Source organism: Ovis aries, chromosome 8 (genome assembly GCF_016772045.2).
Source record: "Ovis aries strain OAR_USU_Benz2616 breed Rambouillet chromosome 8, ARS-UI_Ramb_v3.0, whole genome shotgun sequence".
In the NCBI taxonomy this organism is placed as follows: domain Eukaryota; kingdom Metazoa; phylum Chordata; class Mammalia; order Artiodactyla; family Bovidae; genus Ovis; species Ovis aries.
In genome coordinates, this window is record NC_056061.1 from 50,080,636 (window position 1) to 50,106,356 (window position 25,721).

A 25,721-nucleotide genomic window follows, 5' to 3' on the forward strand; every position below is an offset into this window, starting at 1 on the left:
TGTTAAGAAGGAGACAAGCAAAATTTGGTAAAGCTTTCCTTTGCTAAACCTGGTAAAAGTATATTCTGGAAAGCGGAATTTAATGTCTCTAGCATGCAATCATTCTAATTATGAACACTTAAATTATTTCCCCTGAGCATTACCTAAACTTTTGAAGTTTAAATGACTTATTACTCCCTCAATACCTAAAGTAATTATCACTAATTAACAAGCAAGCCATCTTTTCTTCTGATTTGAAGTGACCTACAAATTAACTTAAGATAGTCTGTAACAGTCAAGTCTGGTTTCTCAAGAAGTTTAAGAATTTTCAAAATTCTTGCCACTACAATTAAAAAGAAGCATAACATGCAGACAAAAGAATCAACTTGTATCAAATAGATGAAAGAAACATATACAAAGATATACTGTAACTGCACAATTTTAACTTAGTAGCTCTCAATGGTTTTAATTTCATTTTTGTTTCTTACACCAATAAGGCACTAAACATAGTTAATAAAGGCATTAAGGTCTAAGTCAAATCCCATCTCTTCAATAAAGCCTTCTGATACCCCAGGCTGATGTGCTTACTACCTATTTTGAATTCTACTGAAACTACTGCACATGAAATTAAATTATTCTTTTAAATAATCACCAACAATTAACTGAATAAGACACAGACTAGAATCAATATACAATTTAAAACAGAAAGCCACAGGTTTACACGTGCAGCTACAAAATGCTCTCAGATATCTTTTTTTGGGGGGCGGGTGGTGAAACAAAGAGGCACTGTACACTATGCCCTCATTTTTAAATTTTTTCTTAAAAGAGTAAATGGCATTTCTGGAAAGATCCTTAAAATACTATTAAGGGACTGTCTTTGTGGAAGGTGACTGGACACCTAGGGTGGGAAGGAGATCAAGTTTTCAGCGTTTGTCTTTTAAAAAATCATTTTAACATACCACATTTTCAATTTAAAAAGAGAATAAAAAATAAAGCAAGTATGTTAGTGATACACAGCTTTTGAGTCTTTTCAACTGTCATCTTGAAGTGACACTTAAATCTTTTCTTTTCCAGGGGGTTGGGGTGAGGAGGGAACAATGCTTTGCCACTTGGCATGTGAGATCCTAGCTCACCTGTGAAACCAAGGATTGACTCTCACGCCCCCTGCAGTAGAAGCAGAAATCTAAGCACTGGACCGCCAAGGATGTACCTAAAGTGATATTTAAATCTTCTTATTCGTTTACATCTTATTAGTCTCTTGTATCTTCTTATAAGCACAGAATTTCAGTGATATCAAAAGGTCAAATCTCTGCTTTAATCAGGTCAACTAAGTATGCTGAATTTGCCACCCTTTTTAACCTAGTAAAAGTGAATTGTTTGAGTAATTAAGTAATTGCTTGTAATTTCTGCTAAGAAAGTAGAAATGCTCACGTTCAACGTGCACTGAAGCTCAGTGTGCATTTACACAATGGTCAAAAAGCACTGGCCTGGATCTGTTCCAGATTAACTACATCTCTTAATATACCTATGCGCCTAGTTGCTCCGTCATATCTGACTCTGCAACCCTGTGGACTGTAGCCTGCCAGGCTCCTCTGTCCATGGGGGACTGTCCAGGCAAGAATACTGGAGTGGGTTGCCATGCCCTCCTTCAGGAGATCGTCCCAATCCAGGGATCAAACCCAGGTCTCCAGCATTGCAAGTGGTTTCTTTATTGTCTGAGCCAGCAGGGAAGCCCAATATACCTATATATTAATGTAAAAAGAACATGACAACCAAAAACATTAATATATTCCTTTTCTTTCTTGCCACTGTTTCTCAGAAGGGCACTGTGGGTCTTTAGGCAAAGCAGTACATTTCAATGGTGTGCAACTGTCCTGCTGACTTCAGAAAACATAGCATCCATGGCCCATGAGCACTAAATGCCAGTTATCACAACCCCAGTCACTGGAGCAACCAAACAACTGACCCCACATATTTCCAAATGTCCTTGAAGAGAGAAATGTAGTGGGAAAAAGCACTATGCCTAGTTGAGAAGCACTGCTTATATGAATTATGGTACGAACAAAGGTATGAGATGTGTGTGTGTGTGTGTGTGTGTGTGTGTGTGTGTGTGTGTGTGTGTATGATATGCAACTGAATTTCCACAACAGCAATTCCACCATTTAAAATAATTATTAGGGACTTCCCTGGTGGTCCGCTGGCTAAGATTCCACTCTCCCAATTCAAGAACTAGATCCTGCATGCCACAACTAAGTATCCCACATGTAGCAATGAAGATTGAAGATCTTGTATCACAACTGAATCCGGCACAGCCAAACAAATAAAAAATATTTTTTAAAAATTTAAAAAATGGTAATCAGTTTTGATAATAACCAAAAAAGTCATTATTCATCAAGCAGTCATCCAGTCCAGCATATAATGCTGTCAACAAACACCATGCTCCAACAACTCATTCTTCAACTATTACAACGGCATAACTTTTTAAATGAACAGTCATTTTAAAATCCTTTCAGAACAATTCTTCTACTGGAATGCTTCTGCTGAAACTTCCAAATAAACAGTGTTCCCTATAAAAGATATAAATCACACTTTGCTGCAATCATTTGTCTGTCTTTCTCCAGAGACCGGAGAATCCTTGTGACCAAGGACCACACTCATGGTTGCCTGGTCCATGGTACAGGTATTCAATAATAATGCTGAATGTGTGAGTGAATGCTGGTCTAGTCTAATCACAATAGAGAATCCCAAGTCCCAACTACAATCAGTTTTTATATATAATGATGATACAGATATTTTTATTCTAATTTGGTTTTTTAAAAAGTAAGCATTATCCAGATTACAACTAGCTTATATAAAGAAATCTAAGATTTTTCTTTACAGACACTCCCATGTGCCCATCCTCTACCACCTTCCCCTCCTTTTCCTTTCAAGCTTAAAGCAAATGCTCATGAAAAAGTGAGGCATGCTTCCAGGAAGCAAACCAATATAAAGAGCAAAACAATACTGTTAACAATAAGAAAAATGTAAACATTTTTTCATTTCTATTTTAGAAATGAAAGAGTTCTTCTCAGAACTCAAGAAATCTGTTACTCTCCTATACCTCATTCAAAAAGAAAGAAAAATCTATAACAGAAAAGAGTAAGCAACTTTATTTCTGTTGGTTTCATTTCATTCTCCAGAATTCACCTTTTGTTGAGGTAAAAAAAATCCGGGATATAAACTAACTCATATTTTAAAATAAATGCAACAATGAGGATTACACAAGCACTAAGCATCAACACTTACAGAATGTTAACTCTGAAGCACCCTAACTCTGAGAAATATTTATTCATCTCTGCCTTCCTGAAGCATGTGAATATCCCAGTTTTACAAGGAAACCTCAGATAGAAAAAGCTAAATAATAAAGGTAGATGCAATTTCTAGCTCCTAGTATTTCTAGCACTGTTTTTAGACCGCTCTAATAAATTCTGTAATTGTTTGTTAACCATTGCTGGCAATTCCTATCTGAAATGTTAAGTAACAATGGCTATGATACAATTTTAAAGAAACAATTGTTTCCAGTTACCTCCCATCTGGCAAGACCAAATAGGTAACTAAATGTATACACACACATACATATAGAAAATGTTCTATAGCGGATCTGAAACATCAGATACACCCTCATATTCAAATAACGGAGATCACTTTTAAATGTAGTTACATTATTGTGGGATTTTAGTGCTTGCAATACTTCATTCTTTTTGAAAGTTACCAACCCAACATTTGTTTTATTACTATTTCAAGTAGCACTGGTCAGTAAAAACAATGTACATGTTGTAAGACTGAACACTTAAAACTGCTACAAGAAATTACTTTCATGTTGACAAAAAAGGAAGACTGCTTCATACATTAAAAATCATTTTAAAGTGACAACTATCTATGTTGCACACCCTCCAGATGAAGACAACTTGCATGAGACTTCACTTTCCCAGAAATATTAATTCTGCTTATAATTACAGCTGGTCTAGAGTATTTACAGTAATCAGCCTTAAATCCATCAGTGGAAACTGTTACCTGAAAAATGTCTTTCAGCAAAGATACACTTTTCACGGACTAAAAAGCTAACTTCACTTACAAATGAAAGAGCTCCTTTTATGCATATCTTACTAAAGTTTTGTGGCTTTTTAAAACAAAAAATCTAAGATAAACTTTAATATCTACAAGGCCAATTAGGAATGAGTGGTTACAGTCAGGATAGTGAGATTAGTAAATTTCAACAGTTCTTTAAACCTAGGATTTAAAGGAATGACATAATCTCTGATTATGCCATAGGTATTCACCAGACCTGTATTACCTAAAGTGGGTGGCTTTCACATTGCATTTATTCCCAGAAAGTCACCTTGCGGTCTCACAAATTCGTTTTTAGTTTGCTTGTTTCAAGAAAATGAACCACTATCAAATAATCTGTGGCAATAAGGTGCAAACAACAATGGAGAATTTTGAGTATGGGATCAAGTATCCCTGATCTTGCAAAGATTTCAGAACGTGGAGGCTAAAAATTAAGTGAAAATGTGATTGGCTCTGATATGCTAAAACGGCCCACCATTGTTCCACCTCAAGTTCAGTATCTTTCCGAAACAACTTCTCTATAATGTGTTCAAAACTAACTCGAAATGCGACCCGTATAAATTCCTTTGCTTCCTCAAGAAAATAATCTAACCAAAATCTTCACCATAGCCAGCAGCAGCACCTTGAAATTTCAAACTTAACTGGAGGGTATGTAATCAAGTCCAAATGTAGACACAAACTCCTCGATTTCTATCAAGCAAACAGTGCTATTAACATTCCAAATCCTGGTTAGAACGCAGTTACTGGAAAGCAGTGTCCTTGTTGAAAAAAAAAAAAAAAAAGGAGGGTAAGGCCTGAAACCGACCTGAGCACGGGTCCACATAACCGTCTCCGTTCCACCGGGAGACCAAACAGGGACGGCTCCAAGTGATAGGGAGGTGGGTAGACGGGGGAAGGAAGGGCAGAGAGGAAAGCACACTCCTCCAAGGATGAAAGCAAAAGAGAAGCGGACTCTGGAGAAGCCACTCCATAGGGACATTCGACCCTAGGATACACACACAGCTTCTCTCCGCCGAGGAGAGCAACCTTTACCATGGAAGCGGGGCTCCTAGCAAGTAAAGGCAGGAGGGGACAACCTCCGCCCCCTACCCCCGAACGTCTCGCCGGCTAGAAGGGGTCGGCGGGGACTGCTCCTCGGAACATCAACAAAGGCCCCTTCAGTCCTAAAGCGAAACTCGAACAACAAAGGCCGGGAGACAGCAAGAACGGGACCGGGGGGCGGGACGGATGAAAGCAAGCTAGCGGAGGCAAAGGAATCAAACCAGTGGGGGCGCAGGCCCATCGGAGTGGGAAGCAGGGGCGCAGAGGCGCGGGGCGCGGTAATCCCCAGTGCACAATAAGAGGAGGAAGCGAACCTGGCCTCCATTCCCCGCTTACCCTCTCCCACAGCGGGGAGGGCTCCAGACCTCCCCGTCTGCATCTCTTGGTCTCGGGGACCGCGCAGTCCCGAGTTCGGGGAAGGAAAGAGGAGGGGGGATTTTCCATCCTGACCACAACTCCCTTCCCCCAGCCGACAACAACCGCCACAACGGCAGCCACACAAAGGCGCCTTCCTGGTACTCGCCGCTCCCGCCCGGGCGGCGGCGCCGACGATGCCAAGGCAGCACCGACCACCGCTCGGCCGCCAGGCGCTCGCTCGCCCTCTTCCCCCTCTAGCAGGGGGAAAGGGGGAGGGGACCCCAGGCGCCCTCACCTGGCACAGCTGCTGACAGTACTCCGTAGCCGCCTCCACGGCCGGCACCCGGCTCTCCCGCAGCTGCCGCTCCAGCTCCTGGAGCCGCTCGCCTAGGCGCTGCAGCTCCGCGGCGCAGCCGCCTCCGCCGCGACTCAACCTCTCCTGCTCGGCCTCTTCGTCCGCCATCTTCACACCCCGCTCCGTCGCGTACGCACCTGGGTCACGTGATAACACAATGCCACGTTCGGCGGGGTCACGTGCCGGGCGCGCTCGCACGCCGCCGAGCACGTACAAAGGGCCCGGTGGGGAGGATGGGGGGCGGGTAGAGTGGTGCGAGGGAGCCGGAGGGAGGTGAAGGGAAGGGGAAAGGAGGAGGGCGGGGTTGGGCGGTGCGGAAAACCGCGGTTTACTTACCGCGAGCGGGAAGTGGGCAGCAGCGGACGAAAGGGGCGGGCCGGTGGAGGCCTGTTCTCGGTCACGTGGGCGCCGCGACGCGGGGAAAAGCCTAGGGAGGGGCTGCCCTTTCGAGCGTCCGGATCCCGGCGTGGCTTTCCCCAGTCCCCGAAGTCTTCTATGGACACATGCCCCACTTCCCCAAGAGAACGGGTGAGGGAGCGCTCTGGGTGGGGTGGGGTGAGGGCTGCATTTGCGATTGGCCCGAAGGCAGGCCAGAGGCAGGGGAAGTGGGAGCAGGTAAAACCGACCCATGGACCGCAAGCCCGAGAGCCTAAGCGAGACTGAACTGTCAAAATTGTCCCCAACTTCTCACCGGGATGCGGAGGAGGGATCTCCTCCTATTGCCTGAGGTACCCGATCTCGTCCCACTCTCTTCTGCAGCCCCAAGAACGCCTCTCCCTTGGAAACACAATCTCTAGGGGGTGGAGGCAACAAAGAAAAATAACAATTGGATCACAGCAGAATGAGGTCCAGTCAGTCCTCAGTCTAGAGAACGGAGCAAACCCATGAAAAGCAGAGCTTGAAAGATTTCAGACTGTGAAACTGTGGACGTTGGAACCAGGTGATTTGAAACCACGAAGACATTTCTGGAATAAATGATAGCCAACTAATCTGTTCCACCGCGATTTAAGACTCTCCTACACACTACAGAAATCACCACCACTGAAAACACGTTGTATATGAAAGCTCTTGAAAGTAGGTCAAAAAAAAAAAAGCAATAAAGACTTCATTAAAAATCACAACGGAGGTAAAATTGCTAAAATAAAAGAATAAGGTTATCTAGAGTTATAAGTTTAACAGCATTTTTTTTCCTGGAGCTGTAAATAGAGATGGTATTCTGAACCATATTTTATTTACAACCTGAAAAGAATGGATACTTGGCACTTGAACAAAACAGTAAAAGTAGTACAAAAATTCAAGTGCGTAAGCCTAAAGTTCAGGCTAAAACAAATATTTTTTAGTAGTCTAAAATTAGACAAAAGACTTCAGAAACAATGATAGTGATGAGGTGTTTAGAGATTTCTAGTATTAGTAGAAAACATTCTAGACAGTATGTTGTCCAGAATGAATGTTTTGTAATGCATCAGTGATGGCAATGTTTAACTGCCATTATATGAGTGGGCACAAAATGAACCCTTTATGAAAACGATTATCAGCTAAATACAGCATGTGTGTGCTGATATTACCTATTAACAACACAGGTTCTTCAGATACTTAGGAACAGAAGAGTCTGAAGTACACTCAAAGGCTAAGGAACAAAGATACAAAAATATCATTGAGAGCTAAAAAGCAACAATTAAGGCAGCTAATAGATTTTAGTATTTGTAGGTCATGTGCCCAAGTGAAGTATTTTAGGTATCTAAACCAGATTTCTCCAATGTATGTTATTGTAGGATGCCAGTGAAAATATAAAAAGAGAAATATGTGATTAGCTATCAGTAAATCCAAAACATCTAAGGTTTCAAAGGCCAGCAAAGGTATATTTTCAAGTATAATGGCTTACACCACACCTAATATATAGAAAGAAAAAAAAGAGAAGAGTGCAAAATATATCCCAAAGAAATAAATGTATCCACTTATTGGCTAAAAAAAAAAGCCAGAGAATGTGGATGAGTTCCACTTCCTGCCCATGATAGTCCTAAAACCAAAAAGATTTGATTAACAAATTGATTCTAAGCACTATCACTGTCTTGCTAATATGCCCCAGCTTGGACTACTAAGTCGTTCACTTTTATTTGGTATCTTTCATCCCCACCGACCCCTTCCTACATTCCTCCTTTAGAATTTATAGAAAATGTAAGGATTGGAGGGGGTGGTGTAATCATTTAACAATCATTTATTGAGTACTTACTCTCCCTGCCTGGAGGCAGCTTACAATTTTGAGGAAGAGTGACCTGCAATGGCAGTTCCTCTGACAAGTGTTCCATCGTGAAAATGAATGGAGATTCAATTTGGAACTCCAAAGGTGCTAGCTAGAAATGTCCATCGAATCTCTACAGAAGTGCAAGTTTTTTAATTAAACGAGGACTGGAAATACTATGCTTTGACAAGTTGATCTTCAAGACTGCAGAAATTTCATTATCTATTTTAAAAGGTATCTACAAGTACACGATCTATTATTGCACTTAAGTCTATTTGGTCTTATAACACATCTGTCAGGTCATGGGAATCATTGCACACACACGCACACACACCCCTACTTACTGAGACGTTCCTGGAGGAATTCGGAGGCCTGTTCCATACAGAAAACAAGCATAAGCCCTGGGGCCAAGAGACTCTGCGTCTCTGGGGACCTCAGTGTCTGCGTCGCGGGTACCCCGTACCCATATAGGACACAGCGCGACTGCTATGGACGTGATATAATCATGTGGACTTTCACTCACCAGAGGCTCGATTTCAGAGTAAATTTGGGAGACAGAAAAAGCCCCCCACTCCACCTCTGCGATCAGCAAAGCTGGGGAGACCCTTAGGGGACAGAGGTCACTGCATCCAGGCCGCGCCTGCCAGCCTGCTTCACGAGTTTCCCAGGCTGCGTGGGCCCCCACCTCGCCAGTGCACATTTTCCCCTCTAAAATTCTTGAAATAGCAGAGCCTGGGAGCCGGAAGGGCGCGGGGCTGTGCCTGCTAACAGAGCCAGAAGGCCGCACCCGGGCTGCGGCGGGCGCGGCGGATGGCTCAGGGCTGAGGCCCCCAGGGCGCAGAACAGCCCCTGCACGCAGGGAGAGCCCGCAGGCAGCAGAGGGCGGAGGGCACGCCGCCCTCCCGCCGCCCTTTCTCCCATCCCCGGCTTTCTCCTGGGGCGGCCGGGAAGGTGCATGGGGCTGGAGCCGAGCAGAGGTTGCCTCAGATCCGCTCCGCTAGCCGTGTCCTCCGGTCCCCACTCGGGCGGGGCTGGGCTCCCGGGGCGCGGCCGGGAGCTCGCTGCCCGGAGGCCGGCGCTTAGCAGCCGCAGCCCTGACATCTGGCGGCGCGGCTCTTCGACCCAGCCCTGCGGATCGAGGCTGCGGAACCAGTGTGGATCCTGGCTCAGGAGTCGAGGCCGCCCGGAACTTCCAGGCCGAGGGATGCTGGAGCCTCTCAAGGGAGCGGCGGGGATGCTAGTGTCTGTCGTGCGGAGGCCCGGACGCGGGCACGGCTGCTGGGTCTCCGGCGGGCTCTACCTGCTCTTCTCCGAGGGGCTGGGCCGCCAGGCCCCAGACAGGCCGCCCTCTGAATCTGAGATGAGGGCCGGAGTCTGTCTGGGGATCGGTCCGGTAGAAAGTATCCCCCCCGCTCCCCACCCCACGCCGCCCGGAGTCTGGGAATCACTCATTGTGTGCAGACACAAAGAAAGAGCATGGGTTGAAGGTCTATAGGCATCGGTTGAAAACACACCACACTTTGCCGAGGAAAACATTTTTCATGAGACGAGCAGAGAATGGAGTCCAAAGTTGAAAACAAGAGGCAGGTGCTGTGCCACACACTGAAATGATGCCAAAGGCACTGGGAACGCTGGGCCCGCATTTAAAAGGAGGACTTCGAGTCCTTGAATTCTTCCCAGAAAGAAGAAAGCATATATATTTAAATGAAAGTGAAAGTGTTAGTGTTCAGTCCTGTCAGATTCTTTGCCACCCCATGAACTATATCCCATCAGGCTCCTCTGTCCATGGGATTCTCCAGGCAAGAATACTGGAGTGGATAGCCATTCCCTCTCCAGGGGATATATATTTAAATGAAAAAAGTAGTTAATGAAGAGGGATATTTGTATTGCCTGTTTGGATTTGTCTTTCTTTCCACGAGGAAAAGCACAGTGCAGGTGAGAAAGAGTAATAGCGTTCTAAGGAAAAATACTTTTAATAAGAGCCCCAATTATTCAAACATATTAACCTAGGTGAAAAAAATTGCAAGATAAAGCAAAATAAAATCTTGAAATCATAAGTGTGGTCTATGCTGTCTCAGGGAATGCTTGTGTTGATTCACAGCATCTGTCCGGAGAAGAAATATAGACATTGCCTTTAGAAAGGCAACATAAAAAGTGCCTTTTTCTTATTTCTAAGTATTAATCATTGCATTTCCTTTACCTCATTGGAAATCCATCAAAGAATATCACTTTTGTGGTATCTGGTTTTTTAAAAACAGCTCTGTCAAAGTGTGATGAACTTGGAAATGCACAGGTTTCTTTTACTATTTTAGGACATCAACTTCTTAGGAGTTTTGCTGATTTCTGTGATTCATACAGGTATATTCTTCAATATAACAACAAAAACAATAATAATGTCAATTTGAGTGTTTAATATTCTGTTCATACACTGGACCAGATCAGTCCCACTAGGTGCTTACCCTCTATCACACCTTTACAAAAATGTTCATTTACTCATGATTCCTCTCTCCACATCCCCACTCTCTTGACCACACCCTCTGTAATCAGGGTTCCTTGATAAGTCTTCCTTTATCTTGGTAGTGGAGTAAAGTCTGGGTATATCTGTCACCAAAGTAGGTGGCTCAGACGGTAAAGCGTCTGCCTACAATGTGGGAGACCTGGGTTCAATCCCTGGATCCGGAAGATCTCCTGGAGAAAGAAATGGCAACCCACTCCAGTATTCTTGCCTGGAGGATCCCATAGACAGAGAAGCCTGGTAGGCTACAGTCCATGGGATCACAAAGAGTTGGACACGACTGAGCAACTTCACTTCACTTCAAAGTAGAGTTGACTGATTTGTTCTGCTTTCTCTTAGCTCACATGCGCCCCACCTCCCCACTTTCCATACAGAAATAACCACCCTTCAAAACTCCTATAGCTTCAATCTATTATTTACTGCATTTTGATTTGAAATCCCTTATCTTGCTTTTTATTACAGTCTATGCTCATGAGCCTGCAAGCCCTTTGAGGGTAGAGATTGCATCTTATATTCAGGCTCCCTTCTCTAATATTCCTTGACACATTTCAAGGTAAAAATAAGTAGTCAATAAATGCCCATTGAACTAAATTCAATTTATTTTGGGCGGTCATACATAATGGATTTATACTTATCCTCATATTATCAAAAATATCCTAGACTTTACAGAGTGAGTAATGATCCTCTCTGATCACTGTGTACATGGCTAAGTTGCTTCAGTTGTGTCCGGCTCATTGCAACCTTGTGGACTGTAGCCCTCCAGGCTCCTATGTCCATTCTCTAGACAAGAATAGAATTATCTAGGCGTTTAGATATGACCTAAACAAAATCCCTTATGATTATACAGTGGAAGTGACAAATATATTCAAGGGATTAGATCTGATAGACTGAGTCCCTGAAGAACTTTGGATGGGGGTTCATGGTATTGTACCAGAGGCAGTGATCATGACCATTCCCAAGAAAAAGAAAGGCAAAAAGGCAAAATGGTTGTCTGAGGAGGCCTTACAAATAGCTGAGAGAAGAGAAGTGAAAGGCAAAGGAGAAAAGGAAAGATATACCCATTTTAATGCAGAGTTCCAAAGAATAGCAAGGAGAGAGAGAAAAGCCTTCCTCAGTGATCAATGCAAAAAAATAGAGGAAAATAATAGAATGGGAAAGACTAGAGATCTCGTCAAGAAAATTAGATATACCAAGAGAACATTTCATGCAAAGATGGGCTCGATAAAGGACAGAAATGGTATAGACCTAACCGAAGCAGAAGATGTTAAGAAGAGGTGGCAAGAATACACAGAAGAACTATACAAAAAAAATCTTCATGACCCAGATAACCACATTGTGATGGTGTGATCACTTACCTAGAGCCAGACATCCTGGAATGCAAAGTCAAGTGGACCTTAGGAAGCATCACTATGAACAAAGCTAGTGGAGGTGATGAACTTCCAGTTGAGCTGTTTCAAATCCTAAAAGGTAATGCTGTGAAAGTGCTGCACTCAATATGCCAGCAAACTGGCATACTGGAAAACTCAGCAGTGGCCACAGGACTAAAAAAGGTCAGTTTTCATTCCAATCCCAAAGAAAGACAATGCCAAAGAATATTCAAACTACTGCACAATTGCACTTATCTCACATGCTAATAAACTAATGCTCAAAATTCTGCAAGCCAGGCTTCAACAGTACATGAATCGTGAATATCCAGATGTTCGAGCTGGCTTTAGAAAAGGCAGAGGAGCCAGAAATCAAATTGCCAACATCTGTTGGACCATTGAAAAAGCACAAGAGTTCCAGAAAAACATGTATTTCTGCTTTATTGACTATGCCAAAGCCTTTGACTGTGTGGATTACAACAAACTGTGGAAATTCTTAAAGAGATGGAAATACCAGACCACCTAACCTGCCTCCTGAGAAATGTTTATGCAGGTTAAGAAGAAATAGAAGTGGACATGTAACAACACACTGGTTCTAAATAGGGAAAGGAGTACGTCAGGGCTGTATATTGTCCCCATGCTTATTTCAATTATATGCAGGATACATTATGAGAAATGCTGGGCTGGATGAGGCATTAGCTGGAATTAAGACTGCCAGGAGAAATATCAATAATCTCAGATACGGAGATGACACCACCCTTATGGCAGAGAGTGAAGAAGAGTGCTTTCACTTCGGCATGCCACTGAAGATCTTGGTGTCACCATGGGCCGCCGACCTGCCCGGTGTTATGGGTATTGTAAGAACAAGCTGTACCCAAAGTCCTGCTTCTGCCGAGGTGTCCCTGATGCTAGGATCTGCATCTTTGACTTGGGGCGTAAGAAGGCCAAAGTGGATGAGTTCCCACTCTCTGGCCACATGGTGTCATATGAGTATGAACAGCTCTCCTCTGAAGCTCTGGAGGCTGCCCATATTTGTGCCAACAAGTACATGGTGAAAAGCTGTGGCAAAGATGGTTTTCACCTCCAAGTGTGGCTTGACCCCTTTCATGTCATCCACATCAACAAGATGTTGTCTTGCGCTGGAGCTAATAGACTCCAAACAGGCATGTGTGGTGCCTTTGGAAAGCCCCAGGGTACAGTGGCCAGGGTCCACATTGGCCAGGTCATAATGTCCATCCACACCAAGCTGCAGAACAAGGACCATGTGATTGAAGCCCTCTGCTGGGCAAAGTTCAAGTTCCCTAGCTGCCAGAACATCCACATCTCCAAGAAGTGGGGATTTACCAAGTTCAACACGAATGAATTTGAAAACCTTGTGGCAGAAAAGCGACTCATCCCGGATGGCTGTGGGGTCAATTACATCTCTAATCATGGTCCCCTGGACAAATGGAGGGCCCTGCACTCATGAGCATCAGCGCTGTCCCGTCCTTAATCATGCTCACCAATAAATGCTATTTCCTGTTAAAAAAAAAAAAACACACAAAAAACTAAAACAAGCAAAAAAAAAGAAAGTGAAGAAGAGCTAAAGAGCCTCCTGATGAAAGTGAAAGAGAAGAGTGAAAAAGTTAGCTTGAAACTCAATATTCAGTAAACTAAGATCATGGCATCCAGTTCCATCACTTCATGCCAAATAGATGGGGAAACAGTGAGACACTTTATTTTGGAGGGCTCCAAAATCACTGCAGATGGTGACTGAAGCCATGAAATTAAAAGGCACTTACTCCTTGGAAGAAAAGTTATGACCAACCTAGACAGCATATTAGAAAGCAGAGACATTACTTTACCAACAAAGGTCCGTCTAGTCAAAAGCTATGGTTTTTCCAGTGGTCATGTATGGATAAGAGAGTTGGACTATAACGAAAGCTGAGCACTGAAGAATTGATGCTTTTGAACTGTGGTGTTGGAGAAGACTCTTGAGAGTCCCTTGGACTAAAAGGAGATCCAACCAGTCCATCCTAAAGGAAAACAGTCCTGAATATTCATTGGAAGGACTGATGCTGAAGCTGAAACTCCAATACTTTGGCCACTTGATGTGAAGGACTGACTCATTGGAAAAGACCCTGATGCTGGGAATGATTGAAGCAGGGAGGAGAAGGGGATGACAGAGGATGAGATGGTTGGATGGCATCACTGACTCGATGGATATGAGTTTGAGCAAGCTCTGGGTGTTAGTGAAGGACAGGGAGTCCTGGCATGCTGCAGCCCATGGAGTCGCAAAGAGTCAGACACGACTGAGTGACTGAAATGAACTGAAGTAAGAATATTGGAATGGGTTGCCATGCTCTTCTCCAGATGGTAAAGAATCTTCCTGCAATGCGGAAGACCTGGGTTTGAAAACTGGGTTGGGAAGATCCCCTCAAAGAGGGTATGGCAATCCATTCCAGTATACTTGCCTGGAGAATCTCCATGGACAGAGGAGCCTGAGAGGGTACAGTTCAGTGGGGTCGCAAAGAGTCAGGCACAACTGAGCATCTTGGCACAGCATACCTCCAAGAGCCTATTTGCAGCTGCCTTTCAAATATTTTGGGGAATCTGTGTTTTATCAACCAAATTATCTATAATCAAAAGTTATGACAAGTAGAATCAAAAGATGGCAAGATAGATGTTCAGTTGTTACACTGTATCAGATGAACTCCAAAAACGCAGGCTCTAGCTTTCTCATTCACAAACTGTGCTTTAGATCTAATTTAATTTTGTCTTAGCTCTTACATTTTGTCACAATATTGTTTTTTTTTTAATCATCTGCTCAAGAGATTCTAAATTTCCAGTCCAATTGTTTTTTTAACATAATCGAGTCTTTTCTCAATTTCTTCACCATGAGTTTACTCACTGTCATCTAGTGCAATGCTTGATATGGGACCTCACCACCTTCCTAGAATTCTAAAGAGAAAAATCAATGTAAGAAGATAACCTCTGACTCCAGATAGGCTTTATTCTTCAGTATCTGAATTATCTTACAGGAGAAACTCTAAAACTTTAGTGCGCATAAATTCACTTGAAATTTTGACTTAAATGCAAATTCTCAGGCCACACCTCTAGAAAGTCTGATTAAGTAGATTGAAGTTGGGCTCTAGAAATCTGCATTTCTAACCATCACTTCAGGATCCTTCAAATAATATGGTTCCAGACGTAGAGTTACCGAATTTCTACTTTCCCCTCCTTCCCTCTTACTCATGGCCATTGTACTTATTTTCTAAAAGAGGAAGAAAAAAAGCCTAAATAACCTCTTTCTTGCCCCACCCACTAGTGGGCACAAATCGTATTTTCAAAAAAGTTATAGCCAACTCCTCTAAATTTGCTCTAATCATCCTATTATTCAAAGCCTTTGTTTTGTGAATCATTTAACTCTTAAGCTCCTAGTTCAATGTGAAGCTTGTGGGAGGTGTGTTTTTAATAAATAAGAATTTGTGAACCTCTTCCTCATGCATTCCCAGAAAAGCTTCTTGTTAAGGAGAAGAACATGATTACTTCTTAACAGGCCTATGAGAAGTGGTGTGAAGGGATAGAAGAGAGTTCAGAAATTTCCCTATATTTATCAGTCTTATTAAAATGCATCTTTTTATACATATAAGGGTAAGTGGACAGGGAAGAAATACTTAAATTTGATTTGTAAATTCCAAATATCCATGGTTCTGAGACTTCCTATAATTGCTAATTAGGTGCCATTAATTTTAAAATTATAATTTGCATTTGCGTAAAATTTTCAAAAAGAAAATAAAGATATAAAATAAAAAATAAACATCTTCCTCCATTTCTGACCTCCAAGATCAAGTCCCACCGTGTTACTTGGCTCAGCAATGGTTTACTTAGTCTTAATATTTTATTTTCCCTGGTGATCCAGTGGTTAGAACTCCACACTCTCACTGCCAGGAACTGAGGTTCAATCCCTGGTTGGGGAGCTAAGATCCTGCAAGCCATGCAGTGGCCAAAAAAAAAAAACCCACATTTCTTCTGTATATATAAGCAATGTATGCTTATTACTACTCTTATTTTCTTAATAAATCTATTCATGCCACTTAGTTGGACAGTTTTCCATTTTGCTTTTTTCTCTCAGTGATTTATTTACAAGTTTTCCATATCAGGATTCTTTTTAATGGGCATATGATAGTCCATGGTATAAATGAAGGTAATTTAATTAACCATTTATCTGATGGGCAATTAGGTTATTTTTTCTTTTTTTTTAAATATAAAAATGCTGCAATGTCCTTCCTTGTGCATATATTTGATTATTTGAATAGGTAAATATGAGTGGGATAATTTCCGCAATGAAGAATAGTTAAATCAAACTAATTTGTGATTTTAATTTAGTCAGATGTTGCTAAATTGTGTTTCCTAAATGTTGGCCCAGCTACAGTCCCATCAACACTTTAGAAAGGTGTTGAAAAGAATCCATTTTCAAGGACTGCTTAGTAGAACTATGTTTTGTCAAGCCTTTAAAACAATCTCATTTAAAAGTAGTACCATATTTTGCTGAGCATTTCTCAAATTTTGAGTCTAATTGAGCATCTTTTTTAAAACTGGAGTATAGTCGATTGACATTATTGTGCTAGTTTCACTTGTACAGCACAGGCATTCAGTATTTTTTCAAAATATATTCCATTATAGGTTGTAACAAGATTTTGGGTATACTTCCCTGTGTTATACAATGAACGCTTGTTACTTATTTGTTCTACTTATGGTAGTTTGTATATGTTAATTTTGTGCCTCTCAGCTGTTCTCCCCACCTTTGGTGACCGTAAGTCTGTAAATCTGTTTCCGGTTTGTATATATTTTCATTTGTATTATTTTTTAGATTCCACATATAAGAGATATCATATAGTATTTGTCTTTCCCTGTCTGACTTACTTCACTAAATATAATATTCTCTAGGTCCATCTACGTTGCTGCAAATGGCAATAGTTCATTCTTTTTTATGGTTGAGTAACCATATGGAATCATTGTGTGTGTGTGCCTGTGTATGTGTATTCATACCACATCTTAAGTCAGTCATCTATTAATGAGCATTTGGGTTGCTCTGTGTCTTGGCTATGGTAAAGAGTGCTGCTATGAACATAGGGATACATGTATCTTTTCAAATTAGAATTTTCTCCCTTGTCAAGATATATACTCAGGAATGGAATTGTTGGGTCATATGATACTTCTACTTTATATTTTTTGAAGGAAGTTCCATTGTTTTCCATAGTGGCTGTACCAATTTACATCGCCACCAAAGTGTAGGCGAGTTCCCTTTTCCCAACGTCTTCTCCAGTATCTTATTTGTTGACTTTTTGATGATGACTATTCTGACAAGTGTGATGTGATACTTCATCGTGGTTTTGATTTGCCTTCTCTAATCATTGGTGACACTGAGCCTCTTTCCATGTAGTCACTTTTTGGCAAAAATTTCCATTGCATTATGAGGTCTTGGAGCTCCCATTCAAGTCTATATCTTTCTCTGCAGACTAAGTAAATTATAAATTTAACTTCACTTTTAATATTGGTATTGCTTTTAGCAAACTCACAATAGAAAATTTCAGATCTTTCTACAAACATTTATTGAAAGGGTCTATGAATGTCACAATTTGTAAGAATGATGAGAAAATGTAAAGATAAGAAGACACTACTCATACCCTCAGTTCAATTCAGTTCAGTTGCTCAGTTGTGCCCGACTCTTTGCGACCCCATGAATTGTGGCACGCCAGGCCTCCTTGTCCATCACCAACTCCCAGAGTTCACTCAGACTCACGTCCATCGAGTCGGTGATGCCATCCAGCCATCTCATCCTCTGTCGTCCCCGTCTCTTCCTGCCCTCAATCCCTCCCAGCATCAGAGTCTTTTCCAATGAGCCAACTCTTTGCATGAGGTGGCCAAAGTACTGGAGTTTCAGCTTTAGCATCATTCCTTCCAAAGAACACCCAGGACTGATCTCCTTTAGAATAGACTGGTTGGATCTCCTTGCAGTCCAAGGGACTCATACCATAATGATCTTATTTTCTGAGATATTAACTGTCTTTGGAACATCTTACCCTGAATGGATTTGCTCTGAGAACTGCCTGGAATACACAGGGTGGGCCCTGGACACTCTGATTGTTTGAGGCAATCTGCCCTCATGCTGTACCTGATTGGATTGTAATGACTCTTTGACCCAGAAATTTGCAGCTGGACTGTGGAGTCACTTGATCTGTGTGTGAAATTGAGTGGATGGAAATAGTGAAGCATACATCTGTGAGGTGAGTTGTTGCAGGTAGAAGAAGAGGCAGAGAAAGCCAACTTGCTGGGCAGGAAATGAAGCTGATGTGTAGAAAGAAGTGGAGCCCATAGGGTCCCAAAAAGCCAGTGACCAAGGGGATGCTTGACATCCTTGTAGTTCCTGATTGACTCCCATGGTTGAGTTAATAATATCCCACTTTACTTAACTTCATTGTGAAAAGTATATGTCAGTTGTAATTAACAGAATGTTGACTCAGATAGGGAAAATTAAATAAACAACCATGAGACAAATGAGAAACTAAGAAACATATTAGGTAAATGAAATGTGTAGAGAACAGTTCAGCACATACAACTGAAAATAGTTTGTGAAGGTCCAGTAAGTGGGATTCAGCACTAGAAAGGTAGATTAGAGCTGTGACTATTGCAGCACCACCGACAATGTTTTGTTTGACTACACCTCACGGCTCGAGGAATCTTACTTCACTGACCAGGGATCCGACCTCCACTGGCAGTGACAGCATGGAGTCCTAACCACTGGACTGCCAGCCTATTGACAATTTTGAGCAGCAAAGTGACATGATAATAATAGCTTACCATCTACTGAGTGCTATTAATAATAAAATGCCAGGCAAGAATTCCTGGAGTGAGTTGCCATTTTCTCCTCCAGGGGATCTTCCCAATCCAGGGATCAAAGCTCTGTCTCCTACATCTTTCGCATTGTTAGGTGGATTCTTTATCACTGCACCACCTGGGAAGACCAAAAATGCCAGGGAAAATCATCGTATGTGCATATTTTCATGTAATTGCAACTATAATGATAGCTTATAGAAGTTACTATTATCCACAACACAAATAAGAACTAGTGAATTGAAGATGAAGTGGCTTAACTAATCCTCCACCCTTTAGCTTACTCCAGATTTGGGGGCTCAAATCTGATGTTGTTTAGTTGCTAAGTCTTGTCTGATCCTTTTGCAACCCCTTGGACTCTAGCCTGCCAAGCTTCTCTGTCCATGGAAATTTCCCAGTCAAGAATACTGGAGTAGGTTGCCACTGACATCTAGAAGATCTTCCTGACCCAGGGATCGAACCCACATCTTCCACGTGATTCCTGCATTGTATCAGATTCTTTACCACTGAGCCACCTTGCGTTGCCTTAAAATCGGAGTTGTCTTTTACAAGAGCAGCTCTAGCTGGAAATCCTTAGGACAAAATAGAAGAAACAGAAGGCAAAAAGGCTGATTAAGAAACTTCTTCCTGGGAGAGATTTATGAGAGCTGCTGGGATACAACATTGGGAAAGGAGAAGAGAAGTGATGGAAAGATTTCGTAGGCAAGTTTGAACAGCTGTGGGACAGACAGGAGAGGGGAAGCAATTACTGCCCTTGGAAGGGCAGTAATACCCTGAACAGAAATAAGAAAGCAAGAAAGCTTAACCTGGATGAGAGCAAGGGTGGGAGGGGATCTCGATGGGTTCATTTTGGGATGGACGTGCCAGCACAACATCTAGGTCATGCTGTCTATCAGGCAGGTGGAGGCATGAAGGGAAAAGTTCAGTCTGGAGATATTTACTTAGGAGTCAGGTTTATAATAACTAAAATAAAAATTAAAGCCATGAGAATGGATGAGATGGCCAAAGTAGAGGATACAATGAGAAGGCTGATGGCCAAAACTTAGAAAAATATTTAGTGGCCCGAAGGGGGTTTCTAAAGGGATCAAAGATCCAATATAATATAAGCATGTTATGTCACAGGAAGCAAAACAAAACAAAACAAAAAAATAGTAATCACTCAACATCAAGAGCAACTAAGAAACAAGTTCAAATTTTAATGATCTGAGAAGATATGCCCCCCACCCCCCAAAAAATTAACAGTGGCAAGTGTGTCAAAGGAAGTTATTTTCCAAAATAACTGTAGCAAAAAATGGCTTTATGAATTCAGAGGTGGAAATGGAGGGCTTAGGCTTCAATTCACAAAGATCATCACTACAGATATTTTGGACACCCTGCATGACACACTGCAAGTCACATGTATGCAGTCATCTTTAACACAACTAGAGACTTTTAGGTGTTACTGTGTTTTAAAGGGAAAGTATTTTGAGTAATGGAAAATTCTTAGTGCAAAAACTTTATATAGGATAGTAATGGTGATCGGTTACCCTTTTAAAAGTAATCTTTTGAGTCATATATATATATATATATGGCTTGAGTAAATGAAAAATACAAAATACTCCAACATCTTGTTTGTCATAAAACTAGTTTTGATAGTTATAGACCTACAACCTCAAATAAATATGTACACAGTAATTTCTAATTCCTCTGTGAGGAGCGATACATATCGATCACTTGGAAGTTAAAACCTGATGTTTTGACTTTAATCTTTAATCTTTCAAAAGTTTATTTGAAGCACATTCGATTCATTTTTTAATTCCTGCTCTTACTCGTTTGACAGGAAACTCAAGCACAGAGAACACAGAAGTTTCTCCTGGTTTCTCTTTTCGGCTTTACTCCCCTGCTGTGTTGTGCCAGTCAGCACTCAGTAAAAAACGATTCTTACTTTCTAAATGATGCACCAAAGCTGTAGACAGTTGAGTGTAAGTGTTCTGTTTCTTTCTACACTTGAAATAGGGCAGAGCACTAAAGAAGGAAATCCTATAGTGGAATGAAAGTAACAGTAAGACTTGGGCTTCCTGAAGCAAAGTCAAAAGAAGTTGCCTCCTTGGTTCACTGAATATTTTATATAAAATAAAATAAGTAACTCTTACTAGAAATCAAGCCATTTGCGACCTGTCACTAATACAAAACAGAAATAATATACTAGAAAGCCATGCTATCAGAAATATCAAATGAGAAAGAAACATTAGCTCACTCTTAATATTCCTTTACTGATGTTAGAGAATAAGTTTTCCCCTTAAGGGGATATTTTAACATCTAAGTTAATAAACAATTTCAAGCATGGTATATTCATGGAATTTCTTACTAATATTACACAGCATAATAGTTGCTTAAAATTGAGTCTCATTTAATTGGATAAACAAAATAAGAAATGAAAGAGAAGAAATAAAAACCAATACTACAAAATATAAAAAATCATAAGAGGAACAGTTATATGCCAATAAATTGGACAGCCTATAAGAAATGGGCAAATTTCTAGAAAGATGCAGCTTGCTAAGACTGAGTCAAGAAGAAACAGACAATAATATCACTTACATGTGGAATCTAATATTTTTTTTAAAAAGGATACAAATGAACTCATTAAAAAACAGAAACAGACTCATAGATTTTGAAAACAAGCTTATAGTTACCAAAGGGGAAGTGGGGGAGAAGGATAAATTAGGAGCTGGGAATTAACATATGCACACTACACTTTACCTGGTGGCTCAGAGGGTAAAGCGTCTGCCTCCAATGTGGGAGACCCGGGTTCGATCCCTGGGTCAGGAAGATCCCCTGGAGAAGGAAATGGTAACCCACTCCAGTATTCTTGCCTGGAGAATCCCATGGACGGAGAAGGCTGGTAGGCTACAGTCCATGGGGTCACAAAGAGTCGGACACAAAACTGAGTGACTTCACCTTCATCTTCACCTTCACACTGCTATATATAATACAGATAATCAACTAGGACCTACTGTATAGCACAGGAAACTCTACTCAATATTCTGTAATAACCTAAATGGGAAAAGAATCTGAAAAAGAATTAATACATTTATACATATAACTGAATCATGCTGCTTATAGCTGAAACTAACATGACATTGTAAATCAACTCTACTCAAATTTTTTAAAAAAGAAGAAACAGACACATTGAACAGACCAGTCCCTAGAAGTGAAACAGAATCTATAATTTTAAAACATCATCACACACAAAACTCCAAGAGTAGATGGCTTCACTGTGGAATTCTACCAAACATATAAAGAAGAACTTATACTATACTTCTCAAACTATTCCAAAAACTTGAAGATAATAATAGTAAACAATAAATGCTGGAGAGGGTGTGGAGAAAAGGGACCCTCCTACACTGTTGGTAGGACTGTAAATTGGTGTAGCCACTATGGAGAACATAGTTTTCACATATGTATGGAAACTCCATACATATATATTGAGCTTCCCTTGTGGCTCAGCTGGTAAAGAATCTGCCTGCAATGTGGGAGACCTGGGTTCGATCCCTGGGTTGGGACGATCCCGTGGAGAAGGGAATGGCTACACACTCCAGTATTCTGGCCTAGATATTCCATGGACTTTATAGTCCATGGGGTTGCAAAGGGTCAGACATCACTGAGCAACTTTTGCTTCTCATACATACATCATATGTGTATAGCTATATCTATCCATATACACATATACATGTATAGGAAACACTACTCAGCCATAAAGAAGAATTTGCAGCAACATGGATGGACCTAGAGATTAACATGCTAAGTGAAGTGTCAGAAACAAATATCATGTGATATCACATAAATGTGGAATCTGAAAAAATTATACAAGTGAATATGAATAATTCAGTTCGGTTCCGTTGCTCATTCATGTCTGACTCTTTGCAACTCCATGGATTGCAGCACGCCAGCCTTCCCTGTCCATCACCAACTCCCAGAGCCTGCTCAAACTCATGTCCATCGAGTCAGTGATGACATCCAACCATCTCATTCTCTGTTGTCCCCTTCTCCTCCTCACTTCAATCATTCCCAGCATCAGGGTCTTTTCAAATGAGTCAGTTCTTCGAATCAGGTGGCCAAAGTATTGGAGTTTCAGCTTCAGCATCAGTTCTTCAAATGAATATTCAGGACTGATTTCCTTTAGGATGGACTGGTTGGATCTCCTTGTAGTCCAAGGGACTCTCGAGTCTTCTTCAATACCACAGTTCAAAAGCATCAATTCTTCGGTGCTCAGCTTTACAACTCTCTTATCCATACCTGACTACTGGAAAAACTATAGCTTTGACTAGATGGACCTTTGTTGGTAAAGTAATGTCTCTGCTTTTTAATATGCTGTCTAGGTTGGTCATAACATATGGAGGTCAGAATGATTCACTGTGAAAAAGACTTGATTAGCCACTGCTGGCTTTGAAGATGAAAAGGAGCAACAGCGTCTAGAAACTGGAAAAGGCAAGAAAATGGATTCTCTTCTAGAGCCTCTAGAAGGAATGCAGCCTTGCCAAAACCTTGACTCTAGCAGTGAGACTTCTTTAGGACTTCTGACTTCCCAAATTGTGAGACAACAAATCTGAATTGTTCTAAGCTACTTAGTCTGTGGTCATTTATTACAGTAGTCACAAGTGCAAATGTAACAAGTGCTAATGTCCTAAAATGATGGAAGATAGTCTTTAAACTGATTAATTTTAGTAGAGCATCAAAACCTTGAAATTTTTAAAACAGAGATACCTAAGACAAAATGGACTTCCCATGTGGCTCAATGGTGAAAGAATTCACCTACCAAGGCAGGAGTCGCAGGAGATCCCTGTACGACACTTGAGTCTGGAAGATCCCCTGGAGAAGGAAATGGCAACCCACTCCAGTATTCTTGCCTGGAGAACCCCATGGAGAGAGGAGCCTGGAGACAGAAAATATAACAGTGATTTGGCTTAGAAAACAATTTATCAAAACCAATTGCTAAGTGTTACTGCTGGTTGTAAAAGATGTTAATACCAGATTCTTGATGCAGAGGATGTTTTCACATTGTTCAGCAGCATTACACTCAGAAGTCAAATAAGCCTTTCAATCAGAGTATTTGTACTTTGTTTCCGTTTACTAAAATAAAGCTTAATAAAAGGAGGCATATGCCCAGTAGAGTGTGTTGAATTCAATCAACATAGCTGGATTTGGAATTTTAATTTCACTAGCAGTATGAGAAGGTTCACCTGTAACCAGCTCTCTGGGGAAGATTGTCTTCCTGTGTAATCTGATTTCCATAGTTACATAGAATGAGAATCCGGCTCCTTGAAAACAAGGTATTGATCTGCTAAGAATTTACCTTATTCTTATTCATAAAGCTGTTTTCAGTTGCAAGCATTTAAGGCTCTGAAAAATCACCTTATTCTAAAGGAATATTAACTAAAGCTTGGAGTGACGGTTGTTGCCTTGATTTTTCTTCTCCTATTTTATAGATTACCATGCATTCAAGTTGTAACATATTCTGCAAAAGTAATATTAGCCTTTGAGAAGCTGAGAAGTCTCTGAACTGACCAGTTGTTCAGTCACTCAGTCATGTCCAACTCTTTGCAACCCTGGGGACTGCAGCATGCCAGGCTTCCCTGTCCTTCACCATCTACTGGAGCCTGCTCAAACTCAAGTCCATTGAGGTGGTGATGCCATCTGTCCTCTGTCATCCCTTTCTCCTCTGCCTTCAATCTTTCCCAGCATCAGAGTCTTTTCTAATGAGTTCCTGCATTTTCATAAACTGAAAATATTCTTTTTTTAATCGGAATATAGTTGCTTTACAATGTGGTGTTAGTTTCTGCAGTACAGTGAAGTGAGTCAGCTATGTATACATATTTCCCTTCCCTCCCACATCCCCTTCATCCCACCCATCTAGGTCATCACCGAGCACAAAGCTGAGATTCTTGTGTTTTGTAGCAGGTTCCTGCTATCTATTTTACACCTGGTAGTATACAGATTTTAAATGGGCCTTATCCTCTTTTGACTTGTTGGACATTTTCAACAAAATACCCCTGACTTTAATTTATAAATCAAATGGTGGGAGAAAAGGGACTTACAGCCCTCTGATAACTTTTTTTTGGAGGATAGATTGATTACAGAAGGGTTTGTAAGCCCAGAGATTTTATGGTTAGCCTTACAAAATTCCCAGTTTCTTGCAGAGACTTATTTCTAATTACTAAACTTTATTCTCCACAAAGTGTTTACACCTTTGCACCTTTCCTTTCTTTTCCTTTTCTTAACTATCAAAACATTCCCCAAGAAGTTTCCTTTATAACCATATACATGCATGTACAGATAACACAGCCATTTCAAACAATATTGAGTTCCATTTGGTGAGGATAATGTGTAAAAATAATGGCTGTGAGTTTCTTGAAGTGGAAGAGTGTGCTCCTAGCACGGTTGATGCTGTGCTGTGTTAATATAAGTGAGAATTATTCTTTGGTAAACATTCAGCCATAAATTCTTCCTGGTAGGTGGGAAAAACCAGCAAGTGGGTTCCAGAACCCGAAGAAAATACTGCAGGTTGGACTGTGATGGGCTGCAATAAAGGAAGAAGTAACCCAATGACGGAGGATTATACAAGGAGAAAAATGCATGAAAAGTTTGAGGTCCTGGCCTGACAGCTCATTTCTGTCATCTCTGCGTTGTTACATCTGGAGTTGTCTGGTTTTCAATACCAGGACCTCTCATTGGTAGCTAGACTATTTTTTCTGTAGGTCCATCTGTACCCATATTTTCTGCTTTGCTTAGTATTAACTATGTATTTCCTCTTCTACTCCTACTAATAATTAGTGCCACACTCTAATTCTAAAGTTCTGCCATCATTTTAATAATTTGATGTTCAAGTTTTTGGCTTGTCCCATTTTAGTT

The 25,721-nt window shown here is 41.2% G+C and overlaps 2 protein-coding genes across 3 annotated transcripts in view; one reads left to right on the forward strand and one right to left on the reverse strand.

Annotated features, from left to right (window-relative positions):
- Positions 1-5,963, reverse strand: part of ZNF292 (zinc finger protein 292) — a 94,355-nt gene extending 88,392 nt beyond the window's left edge. The window contains exon 1 of the mRNA XM_015097393.3: positions 5,780-5,963. Within this exon, the coding sequence (XP_014952879.3) occupies positions 5,780-5,947 (168 nt within the window). The 5' untranslated portion in view covers positions 5,948-5,963. The remainder of the gene's footprint in view (positions 1-5,779) is intronic.
- Positions 5,964-12,780: 6,817 nt separating this feature from the next.
- Positions 12,781-13,477, forward strand: LOC101114528 (large ribosomal subunit protein uL16-like). 2 transcript variants are annotated; one of them, XM_012182817.4, is made up of 2 exons: positions 12,781-12,860; positions 12,969-13,477. In XM_012182817.4, the coding sequence occupies exons 1-2, from the start codon at positions 12,781-12,783 to the stop codon at positions 13,423-13,425; spliced, it is 537 nt and encodes a 178-aa protein (XP_012038207.2). In that variant the 3' UTR covers positions 13,426-13,477. The 2 variants fall into 2 exon arrangements, with proteins under 2 accessions (XP_012038207.2, XP_012038206.2); XM_012182816.4 differs by having other exon boundaries at positions 12,781-13,477.
- The last annotated feature ends 12,244 nt before the right edge of the window (positions 13,478-25,721 follow it).

Bases quoted from the DNA above. Each gene is read 5' to 3' on its own strand.
- LOC101114528 (XM_012182816.4), top strand. From the start codon at position 12,781: ATGGGCCGCCGACCTGCCCGGTGTTATGGGTATTGTAAGAACAAGCTG.